This window comes from Leiobunum rupestre, chromosome 3, assembly GCF_980474605.1.
Source record: "Leiobunum rupestre chromosome 3, qqLeiRupe1.1.hap1, whole genome shotgun sequence".
Classification (NCBI taxonomy): Eukaryota; Metazoa; Arthropoda; class Arachnida; order Opiliones; family Sclerosomatidae; genus Leiobunum; species Leiobunum rupestre.
In genome coordinates this window covers 42060190-42072866 of record NC_143386.1, presented here as the reverse complement: position 1 = coordinate 42072866, position 12677 = coordinate 42060190, and the positions used below count along the sequence as shown (strand labels likewise).

General features: G+C 36.4%; 1 protein-coding gene across 1 annotated transcript; it reads left to right on the top strand.

Annotated features, from left to right (window-relative positions):
- Positions 1-5885: 5885 nt before the first annotated feature.
- LOC149951819 (uncharacterized) lies at positions 5886-9988 on the top strand. The gene is made up of 8 exons (XM_090170124.1): positions 5886-5988; positions 6068-6233; positions 6308-6351; positions 7438-7510; positions 8104-8123; positions 8203-8254; positions 8316-8378; positions 8450-9988. The coding sequence occupies exons 1-8, from the start codon at positions 5930-5932 to the stop codon at positions 8690-8692; spliced, it is 720 nt and encodes a 239-aa protein (XP_090026250.1). The 5' UTR covers positions 5886-5929; the 3' UTR covers positions 8693-9988.
- The last annotated feature ends 2689 nt before the right edge of the window (positions 9989-12677 follow it).

Genomic DNA, 12677 nt, shown 5'->3' with positions numbered 1-12677 from the left:
GTTTGAGTCTCAGAAAATCCAATTTTTTAGCTTTTTCCAAAGTGGGATCACTAAACCATATTTTCGGTTGGTCGGTTAGCAGATTAATCTGGCTAGCCAACAAAGTCGATTACAATCCGTACTCAAGCCGAAACGATTCAACTGGTCCTACGTTCACTTAATAAACGCAATTTCATCTCTTAGGGCTTGTTTCAATTTTTTAAATACTCTTCAATAAAGCATCGTCAAGGAAATTGCCAAGAAGTAATATTTCGGAGTGCCCGGACCTGAAAGCTACTGTTTATATAGCGCTTGTTGATATAATTGAAATCTTTCACTTGTACCATATGTAACATAATCACTCATAAGTATGCCATAAAAGCATTTTCGTTAATGAAACCTCGTTCACGGGATATGACGTAAATTACGTCACTTACACCTCCGTGACGAAATATGCGTCATGAACTTGACTGATGGGAAACGGAAGTTGGCAGTGGCATAGCTAAGACCCGCGAGGCCCCCCCGCAAAACTATATTCGGAATTTTATCCGGTATCTAGTATATACTTTGATATGAAATTAGGGGGCCCCTAAAGCTCCGGGGCCCCCCCGCACTGCGGGGTCTGCGGGGGCCTTATCTACGCCACTGGAAGTGGGTGAGAATTCCTCGCGCGTTTCTGGCTTTGCCCATGTCAAGTTTAGCTCGTGCCTCGCGATCGCATGATTTCATTTCGATGGTAACCTTTTCAATAGCGCAAGGATTATAAGCATTTATGCATTTTTGGGTCCGTTCAATGTATGTTCCGCGTGAAACAAGGTCTCATTGAATTTTTTTCAATGGAAATGTTATACAGAGGCATGCATATGAGTAATTATGTTACATATGCTTGTACGGTATGCAACAAGCGTTTCTTTTTAAAAAGTAGTTTTTTGACATATCAAGGCTTAGCAAAAATACGACTTTCTATTTACGGGGGTGAAACGTTGCTATTATTTTAACAAGTACTAATACCTTAATTTAGAAACGCTACAGCTGTTTCGGGACGACTTGCACGTCCCGAAACAGCTGTAGCGTTTCTAAATAAACGTATTATCAGAAGGAGATAAAGGGGAAGGATGGCACTGCCCATATGCTATAATGCTTTACGAGTGTAACAACAGTTCGACCAACCTCGAATTTCGTGATTTTTTCTAATTGGCTGACAAGCGTATGCCGTAATGATGACATACGATGTCGTCAGAATCGTCAGCTCACGTGACTCACTGACGTCGCGAAAGACGCAAAAATAGATTGCTATAGCGGCGAGTCTTAGTAAATCTGTTCAAGTTGATTTAATTTCGCGGGGTAAAAGGTATAAATCTACCCAAGTTAATATAAAGCCATTTCAAGTTAAATGTTTAAGTAAATACGTGCAAACAGACGGTTCTAAAGTTCAGGAAAGCGATAGTAAAAAGAGGAAACTAAACGATTCGGTAAGCCTTGTTTAATAACTAATTTTCTAACTTTGATGCTGACCCAAACTAGTCCTTAGTTTCCGGTTTTAATAATTTAATTATAAACAAATACTACTTTAAAAGGTAATAGTCAAAACTATTAATAGTTTTAATTAAAATCTGAGATAAAATACATACCTCCAGGTTTCCAAACAAACAAAGTCTACATCGTCCAGTTACTCGAGTCGACTTAAGCAGACAACAAGGCGGAATTGTACCGCGGAGATCTCTCGGGACTACGTTTTTTTTTGGAAGTAAATTGGTTTAAAAAAGTGTGTACTCCCGCCATATTTTCGCGCTTTTTTGAGGTTGGTCGGACTGCCGTTACAGTAGAGAACCCTTGTGTCATCCTTCCCCTTTATCTCCTTCTGGTATTATTGTGCAACGTAACCATTACTAAAACCACAATTTTTTTGTAATTGAATGCACAATGTCGCCCATAGAAAATGCCGCCCCTCTAGGTACGCCACTGCTTATCTTAGGGAAATATATATTCGGCATTTCATCCTATCTAAGTTCTACTAGAAATAGTTTGCCCAGATTACCCCCCCCCCCCCGAATGAAATCCCGGGCGACGCTACTGGACACTGGTGCGTTCGCCCAGATCCCTAGTGTCGCGGGTACTATTTAAAAAAAACTATTTGAATTTGCACAATATGATTGGCTCGCTGGTATAGGGGGTAAGATGGAGGTTTTCGAAGTTCGAAGTTTTCAGGAAACTTATGGTAGAAGCTGTTAGGGGAAGGTTCTCGAGGCAGACTCTTTTTCTTCTATGTCTCTTGGTAATAAGTTCTATTCTCTGAGTCCAAGTTCCCATTAGGTGGATACTTTTGGCTTAGTCTGGGATTTCAGAGTAGGGTAAGAAGAGTAGCCGTATGACCTTGCTTTTCTAAAAAGAAAAGTGTAAAACCGAAGAAAAAACATTTTTCCGCCTTTGGAAATAGTAGGCTTTTGGTCGTACGTAGCGCCCCTATCGGGATTTTTCACACACTCAAATTAACATTAGATGTGAGGGTAAAGCGGGTAAAGTGCGATTGAAGTTGGCCGTGGCTTTTGCGTCGTCCTCTACCATTGTTGTAACCATGGAGCTTCTATACAAGCTCCATGTTGTAACACCAGCTACCAGTCTTGGAAATAACATGGAGCTTCTATACATGGAGAAGAAACTGCCCCCCTCTTCTAGCTATGAACAGTACTGAGAAACCTCAGACAGAATTTGTCCTCAAAAAGGGGGCCTACATTTTCATCCCTCCCCAGTTTTTCTGTAGAAAAAGCCGAGCCCACATAAACAACAAAGATGGCTGCGGTTAGTGCGGTTTAAAACTAACCCTCGGTTCGTATCGTTGTTTTACGTTACAAAATTACTAAAGGTTTTAGTCTAAACAAAAATGGATAGTAATGTTAGGAAAGGGAAAAAGAAAAAATGCGTGTATGGTACTTGTAGGAGCGATTCCCGGTATATTAAGAACAACGATATCAAGTTTATACCATTTCCGAAACCAAGTAAAAAATTGGGAAAACAAGAGAAATGCCTCAAGTGGATTGAACGTTATGGTAGATTGGATAAATTTGACGTGAATAGGCAACACGAGACAACACTCTTTGGCTAGATTTATTATTACCTATTTCATCCATTATATCAGGTACATTTAAATTATCACAGACTTTTGACTAGGACGGTAATAAAAACTTAAAAATTAACCTAAGCCTTGGAACCAGAGATAATAAATACGCTTACGCTTAGCTAAAGCGTTTATTAGCTCTGCTTGGAACGCACATGGCAATTAAGGCATGGATGTACTTTCTACATCCATGTTTAGAGGTATGGCGTCAGAGAGTTTACATGGGCTCGGGATGCGCGGGAGAACAAAAAGCGTTGCGCAGAACTGAGGTACATTTTTGTCTAGAGTGGGTACCGCTAGTTTCTTCTCCATGTATAGAAGCTCCATGGAAATAACACACGTCCACTGGTCCAAAACCAGTTTATTAATTGCTTTTACCAGTTTTTTAATTAAAATACTGGGGATCACTGGTCCGTAGGACCAGTTTAATAATTCACTTTTTTTTATGGGCATTGAGGCGGGACCAGTTTAAAAATTCAAGCTTTCTTCCAATTTCTACTCCGACTTTTTCTTTCTAACACAATAAACGTCACACTAGATAGTCTAGACTAACTTGTAAAATGAAGGGCTTACGAAGTTACCAGCAACCTTTAGTAGTGGTATTAAGTTACAATGAATAATGAAGTAAAACACCACGCGGCGTGATTCACGATTCGCGCCTTCTCGAATTATAAACATTTATAAGGTTTCTAGAGTCTAGACATATCCACATTTCACATTCCCTGAAAAATAATTTACAATGGGACCAATAGAAAAAAAATCATGGTAAGGGTCACTGGTCCTAAGGACCAGTTTATTTTTGTAGACAATAGGGGTCACTTAGTCTAATCCTAAGGACTAGTTTTAAAAAATTCCTTATTTCCAAGACTGCCAGCTACTAGCTGGCAATACTGGTGGCGCCATCTCTTATCCGAATTCTATGAGCGTTTTCAGAGAATGTCATACCCGTTTGTAGCGTTATCTATTGGCGGTACAAAATACTACAAATTATAGTTTTCTAAAATATTTTAAAACATTATAATTAAATCTTTATTGATCTAAAAATAAATTACATTAATTTAAAATTTATTTAATGTAAGTTGAATAATGTGTGAGTTCTATATAGGCCTATATTACAGATGCCACTACAGGTGACATTTGGATGACCCTTAAATCATGGGCAAACTACTCTATGGGAGCATGGATTAACAATAACTCACAGGGATAGTTCTTAGAAATATTATTGCCAGCCCAAAATACGTTTGCTACAAACTCTTCCCCAATTACAGTCCTAAACTCCCCACTTTCCGCCCCAAAAACTATTCAAATCTAGAAATAGTAACGCCATATCGTGTCTGAAATCGACACTATGGGGTTTTAATACGGTTTTTAAAAAAGGCGATTGTCAGTAAATAACTAAAATTGGACCGCAGCTTATTTTATTCGGAATTTAAAATGATTTGTCATTGTTTAAGCCGTAATTTTGTTTTATATCGCATAGGTAAATAGTAATTAGCTTTACATTAATAAAAATTCAAATCTTGTCCCTCCGATTCCCGCGAAAATGAAAGATTTGAAAAATATCTCGGACCCAGCGCCGCTGTGCGGTCGAGAATGAAACTATATTGGGCTGAGAGAAATAAACCAATAGCAAAAAAACGTTCTTTGTCCTCTGCGGGGGGAACGAATTTTCTAAGGGAATACCGAAATTTATCTCTTTTGGGGAAGTTCAAGCTAGCCTTGCACCAAACGGGATTAAAGAAACGTCAGCTTCGGCAGTTCCAAGTGTATGTTAAGGCTACTTTGATACGCAGTACGGAGAGACATAGGTCGATTTGGACAAGCATATCCGCCATAGGCAGCATAGCCATTTGTCTACTTAGAAGTTAGAGGTATCATTAACTTATGCTGTGAGTTATTGTTAATCCATGATGGGAGCTTAGTATAGAATTGCGAGTCCTGTAGTAGTTTGCTCATGCTTAAATATTAACCATTAAGTTGGGATTATAATACTTCTAGAGCTCCTAGTTATATCTGGGGTCTTGCGGAACCCTTTTTTTTGAAAACATGTACTAACCGAAACCGTTGTCATTAGTCGGTGGCGTCACCTATCTTTCAAATAAAATATATTTTTTTAAATGTCCCCTGCTTATACTCGTTTTACGCTATTGGTAGATAGCACCACTGGCTTAAATTATTCTCATCGCTAACTTGCGGTAGATGACGCATTTGTATTGTTTCGTACATGATTTCAAGAAAGTGCCCCCAGCCACCAAATAAAAATTAATGGTCTAGAAGTACTTTATTCCAAACTCAATGATATTAACCTTTAGGTTGCCTGCTACGGCCATATTTATTTCGTTTCTACTGAGCGCGAACAATGGCGCTGCAGTCGGAAAACTCCTTTTCCTCGTTTCACCCGTGGTACCTAATTCTCTCACACGGGGGCGCCTATACTTAAGCTTGCCAAGTTCCGAAGAAATCGCCGATTCGCCGTGTATATTACTTCTATGGTGGTGCCCAACTTATAAAGTTATGTTATCTTTCCTTAGATTCTATATACTTTTGGCCCATATACAAACAAGATTAAATCCCACTGTTTGTTATCGGAAAATAGCTGAAGATCTGAGCTAATTGTTTGGGAGTGCGTCAGATTCATAGGGGATCGGGATTGGGGTAAAATTTAGTAAAGTCAAAGGGATGGGGTGTTGACTTGAAACCCAACCTGGTCTACGCCACTGATATCGAAAGTGGCTCGCTTCACTCCTACGTAAACCTTTTTATCAGTAGAAACGCGGCGCAATAATTTCATCGAAAGCGATAACGTTAGTATTAATCACCACCTTTCCAAACACAATGGGCGTTTTGAGCGTCTTGTTACAATTTCTAAGGATTAAAAAGAATAAAACGAAAAAGTGAGATTTTTAATTTCTACATTAAAGTTTAGTTTGAAACGTTATTAATTAATCTTCGATTACTTATCTGTACGAACAGAAATGAACCGAAAGTGGAGTGTCAATCGGAGAATACCAATTCAGGCAGTCAAGAACGAATCTCTGATCAGAAATCAGACAAGGCAGTTGTCAAAAGTTCCCCAAACGTCACAAACGGAGAAGGTGGGCAATCTAGCTCCAACACGGCTGACGGAGGAAAGAAAAAGGTAGGCTAGTCTTTAATTCAAATTAGTCAAGTTAAAACTACATTAAATTCATCTTAATTACTGCTGTTTTATAGGGCAAAAAGAAAAATCATGTACAAGCAATGGAAAGTAACAACAGGTACATGTATACTGAAATATCAAAATTGAATTCACTGTTTCCCATACCATATGTCTATTTTATTGTTATACTATCGTCCCATAAGTTTGACTTCTCGGGGATTATTATACTAAGTGTTGTTTACAAAGTTACGTCATCACAGGAAGAGTAAATTTACCTCTAGTGAGGAGCTGTTAAGGGCTACAAAAGACACGAGGGCGAGTGGACGTAAAACTGCGAAGAAGCTCGTTGTAGAGTCTGTATTCTGTAGACCTTTATTTAGCGTGTGACAAATAGGATGTGTCATACTTATGGAAAAATATTATAGACTTATATTCCCCTTTAATTTCAGTTTTCAAATTTCGCGCGCTAAAGACGGTTGAAGGCAATTACTATCCCCATCTAGTGGCTTCTTTTTTTAATAGTTGGTGACGTTAAAATACAGCATGACGTAGTTAATACGTCACCCATGCTTTTTCCAATTGGGAAAAAAGTATTCCATCTTGGATTCACATATTATTAATCCAAGATTCCATCATGGCAGCCATAGCATGGAACTAATAAATAGCTACCGGCCATAGGTTTATTTGATTTGGTAATTTAAATTTCATTGAGGTAATACTTTATCATGGGACAAACAAGGTCTACAAAAAACGTATTTATGTTTGTGAGACACTGTTGATAATTTGAAAAAATCTTCCAGATCAAGCTGGTTTTAGTTTAAAAATAACAAAACTTTTCACTTTATTGATTTTCAAGTTGCATGCTCGTACTACGCGTTATCAATGACAAACTATTCAATTTTTACAGGGGTCTGAACGACACTAACATTTTGATAACGAATAAAATAAACCTAAGTGGTTAAAGATTTAATTAAGCCTGGCATAACTGTAATGTAGGTTTAGCGTTACGTCATGCTACCAAGTTCCTATTCGGCATTTTATCATGGAAAAGAAAGAACAGTTTTGATTTGATCAGCTTCCTATAATTCAGGAAAATGCTTCCCAGTCTTAGGGCACATTTCAGTAACTTTGACTCATGGTTCATTCTGGAAATATTCATTTCTGGTATCATGTTAACGATTTCTGTTACATTTTATTATTTCAGGCCGAATGTGATAGTCAACATCGGAAATTTGAAGGGAACGGCTTCCATAGGAAATTCCGTATTGCAGGAAAATGTGAGATATTTTGCAAATGGTTGTAACAAAAAGACCGATTCGCAAATTGTTTACAGGGAAACAAATAATTAGAGCGAAGCCCTAGAGGTTCGATTGTAAAGCTTTTATTTATACTAGATGGCGCCAATTTAAAATATTTGGCGGGAAGGGATTAAATACCTACTGATTTATTACAAAACAACTTCTACTTTAAGCAATTTTTTTTGTAAAAACTATAAATAAATGCTTTTCGGTCTATACTTCATTTCAGTTGCAACTGAATAGTATAATCAAGAATGTATTTATTTATATTTAGGAAGAATGATTATGTTGCGACAATCGCCGGGCACGTTGAACGCCTTTCCCCCGTCTCGCGGCGTTTGATTACCATCGCGTTAGGTGACGTAAATTTTAAGCAGCCAATGAAATACCGGGACTATTCGGTTTATTTTAAGTGGAGGAGCGTACTGGGGGGAGCAACGGGTGGATTGAGAGAAAGGCTAAAAACCGTCTCGACATAGACATTCTCCCTAGGTATAAATAAATACATTCTTGGTATAATATTATGTTACTAATAAACTAATTACGAACTTTTTACTAATTTATATTTTTAGAAGAAAAGAGAGCCTATGGGGTATAGTTTCTTTATTTCTATTTCCTTAATTATATTAGCTTATATACTTAACAAAAGTTTGTTATTTCTATCCATATAGTTTAAATATTGTCAATAAAAATAACAACATTTACATGATGTCTGATGTAAAGGTACGCTATCGTATTTTGTGTTAAAACTAAATCTAAAATCACTAAATTTCCAATTATATAGAACGAGTTTATTATGAACGAAGTAGTAAATGTAAAAGATGACCTAAAACTCGAAATGGAAAAGGTAGGCTCTAGAGCAGCTAAACTATCGTAATATTACATCCATAAAAATAATTAAGTTAAATTTCCCGAAAGGTCAAGAAGTTTGTCCTTGAAAAACAAAGAAAACGTGACAGATCTCCCTCGAAATCAATTGAAGAGCGTCGACCCAGATCAACATCTACCTCGAAATCAAGGGAACCACGACGGTCCAGATCCCGTTCTCGGTCTCAATCGAGAACCAGAGAACGACGAGCTCATACGCGATCCAGATCCCGGTCCCGGTCCCGGTCCCGCTCTCGTTCGCGTTCCAGGTGTCCGTCCAGTCCAGAACAATGACATGGTTCAACGTTTTATATCCCTATATTAATCAGTGTAAATACTTTAAAAAACCCCTAACGAGGAGACTACCCGAGGTGATAATCACCGATTTGGTTGAAACTAGGTGGGTATCTAGACCTTATGGTAACATGAAATTTCACCAAGGGAAAAATTGCAATGGGCATTAGTTTTGCCATGGCAACCGAAAATGTTTTGACAACACAGTATGTATATTTTCTCATTGAAAATCACATGGGAATCTGAAAAATTTTAAAAAAATTTCAAATTTCAAAACCAAAAGAACATAGATCAAAATTGACAAATGAAATTAATTTTATGATATTTTGATGAATTTTGGTCAATTTGATCAAAATATGTAAAAATTGATAAATTGTTATTTTCAATGGGACAATTACGTACTGTGTTGTCAAAAACATTTTCGGTTGCCATGGCAAAACTAATGCCCATTGCAACTTTTCCCTTGGTGAAATTTCATGATACCATAAGGTCTACATACCCACCTAGTTTCAACAAAATCGGTGATTATCACCTCGGGTAGTCTCCTCGTAAGTTAGCAGCGGAAATTCGTCATTTAAATAAAAATGTAAAAAGTTCTTATTATCGAGATTGAAAGACTATCATCCCAAAAAATTTTAAATTATTTTAAAAAAATTTAAATAATCCATTACGTCACCTTTTGTATATTTCTTTACTATTAAATGTATATATTTTAGGAAATTCTGCGCGAAATGTTTGATAGAGTATTCCATTTGAATGTTCTCGAGCGTTCTGAGATCACATGATCAACTTTTCATGTTCAATTTGCGTGCTCGGATCTGTTCTGATCAATAAATGCGTGTTCCATTCATTGCTCACGACCACTCTGAGATCGCTCTAAACAGATCTAACGATTGCGACAGATCAACGGACCGAGATTTCCATCCAGAGCCAGTTTTTTTTGCGTGTTGCAACGCCTGTTTATTTCCAACTCAGGAATAAAACCATTGAGTTGGGAATAATACTATCTAGAGCCCCAGTTCAAATTTTCCCCATAGGCTTTAACACAGCATTAGTGAAGATAGGAACGAAAATCATGGGAGGGTTATCAACTACGACAAAAGCCACCTATGAGCGAAAAATTCAACTATTTAAATGAAAAATTCTTCGATGGCCCCTGTCGCCACCTATTAGCGACTTTGTGAACTATTACAATTTTAACTTTTGAATTGAAGAGGGCAAGCGACGCGTTTTTAAGAAAAATTTTGAAAACGCGTTTTTTTTAAATTAAAGTCATGTATATCTGAAAACTCTTTATTCACACAATAAAGGTTTCTTTTGTGAGTTCTTTACTATTTTGTAATAGATTTTGAGTGAAATTTTAAGCATAATGGGTAGGAAATGCGCAGTTTCGTCTTGCGAAAATAATGGAAGAAACAAAAAAGTTTCTTGGCATAAGTAGGAGCAGCACTAATATTCCAAAAAAATAGAAGACATTTTTATTCTAAATTATTCAAAATTACAATAAGGTTTCCAGGTAAAGTGAATCCTTTGTTGTTAGACCATTACTTAGATAACTTTTTTCAGAAAACGTACAGTAGAAAGTGGGGTGGGGGAGTGTTAACACTTTCGCCTCGCAACAAGAGGAGCCGGGTTCGATCCCAGCTAGTGGCCCTGGGTGAAAATCCGGAACCACTCCTTCTGTGTGAAGTTTGTAAGTTCTCTCCCCACTGGTTTACCCCCGAGATCTTCGATTTCCCCTTCCCATAAAAACTGGCTGAGGTTAACGGTCATAGTTAGTGTATATTATTTATTATTTATATTCATTATTTATTTATTTATATTCATTATTTATTAATTTATATTCATTATTTATTTATTTATATTCATTATTTATTTATTTATATTCATTATTTATATTCATTATTTATTTATTTATATTCATTATTTATTTATTTATATTCATTATTTATTTTTATCATTATTTGTTTATTTATATTCATTATTTATTTATTTATATTCATTATTTATTTATATTCATTATTTATTTATTTATATTCATTATTTATTTTTATCATTATTTGTTTATTTATATTCATTATTTATTTATTTATAATAATTATTTATTTATTTATATTCATTATTTATTTATTTATAATCATTATTTATTTATTTATATGCATTATTATTTATTTATAATCATTATTTATTTATATTCATTATTATTTATTTGTATTCATTTTTTACATACTTTATTTTGTTTTAGTGCAATTTAATCTTTTAAAATACTCTAAATTATTTCAAAATGAAATATGATTTACCAAGAAACTTCGTTGTTTTGTTTTTTAGCTTTAAATTATAATAGTTCACAAAGTCGCTAATAGGTGGCGGCAGGGGCCATCGAAGAATTTTTCATTTAAATAGTTGAATTTTTTGCTCATAGGTGGCTTTTGTCGTAGTTGATAACCCTCCCATGATTTTCGTTCCTATCTTCACTAATGCTGTGTTAAAGCCTATGGGGAAAATTTGAACTGGGGCTCTAGATAGTATTATTCCCAACTCAATGAATAAAACGCTCGAACATGTTCCATTTCTTTGTCGTTTTGGTATATATTTATTTAATTTTAACTCCCCCACTAGTCAGTGACCCTCTTGGAAAATAGACATTATGGGATCGGGGTTCCTTAGAACCCCTGTCTAAAATACCACTATTTGCAAGTCTGCATTTCAGAGTTCATACAACTTTTGAAAAATCGATTACTAAGATATTTCCAGGTTTTCTTACAGATATTTCCTGACATTTCCAGATTCAAAACCACCTAATATTTTTAGATTTTTTTTTTGAAGCAACCCTTTTAGAGCAAACTTACTCAAGCCCATAGAGATAGAAAATAAGTAGAGGCCCAATGAAATCTGAGGGTTTGTTCCGCGGTGCTATCCCCCTTCGCGAGCTATGCGTTATAGGGAAGAAAACACGTGGCGCCACAAACGGCCATCTAAGAAACTAAACTCCCTTTATGGCAACCAGCTGGGCTCTACGACGTTGATATTTCGAGAGAAAAAGGGTAAATTGAACTCTATTTATCAATCGTAATAATATATTTCTGATAGACTGGCATTGCATACAAAATTGTCCTTGAAAAAGGATTCTTGTGGTAAGTTTTCTTCGAGCTGCTTCTTTTGACTATCGTTGATGTATCTGCTGATTTTTCTTAATCTTAGATTTACAAGTATCCTATGAGGACTTTCCAATGGCCGTTAATAGCCACAGCCATAAATAAATACAAGGGCTGATGTTGCAATTTCATCAGTGGCTTGAGTTTACGAAGCCGGAAAATTCATTTCTTGTCCATTCAGTATATGTTTCTTGATTGACGTTTCATAAATAGATATTGCTATTAAAAGTTGATGATCTGATTTTTCACTCTCATTTTTAATGTAGTTAACACTTTCAGCTGTGAAGAAAGGTGGGACCGATTTTGTTTATCCATCCTCAATCTCTCATAGAGGGTTGGGATGTGGTAAAACTCAAGAAATCGTATGCTTTCGGAGAATAAGAAGTTGGCAAGCCAAAATATACCTCTCCTCGGAAGAGTTTTTAATTTTCAGTGAAGCGTAATTACTGTATCCGTGGTTCTGCTGTAAAACGCTCACCTGTCGTTCAAGAGGGCTCGGGTTCGAATCCCGGCCGATTAAAAAATTATACTACACCCAATGACAAAAAGAGGGCGCTTTTGGAAAAACCTTTTCCCTGATTCTAAGAAACTGCGTACGCAGTTATTACCCTTTGCCCCGAAAATGCGAACGCGTTCGCAGGTCTGACAGACAGACACGGTGGTTGTATAACCCCTCCTAGGGTACAAAGTCCCCTCGGAGAGGTAAAAAGGAACTGTCATGGCAAAGCTTCGTAGTAACTGAGGGTATTGTTGCTGTTTTTTTATTCTTAAAACCAGTTTGATGTAAGAATTTAAACAGTTCTATTGAAGTTGGACGAAATCTTTCGTCC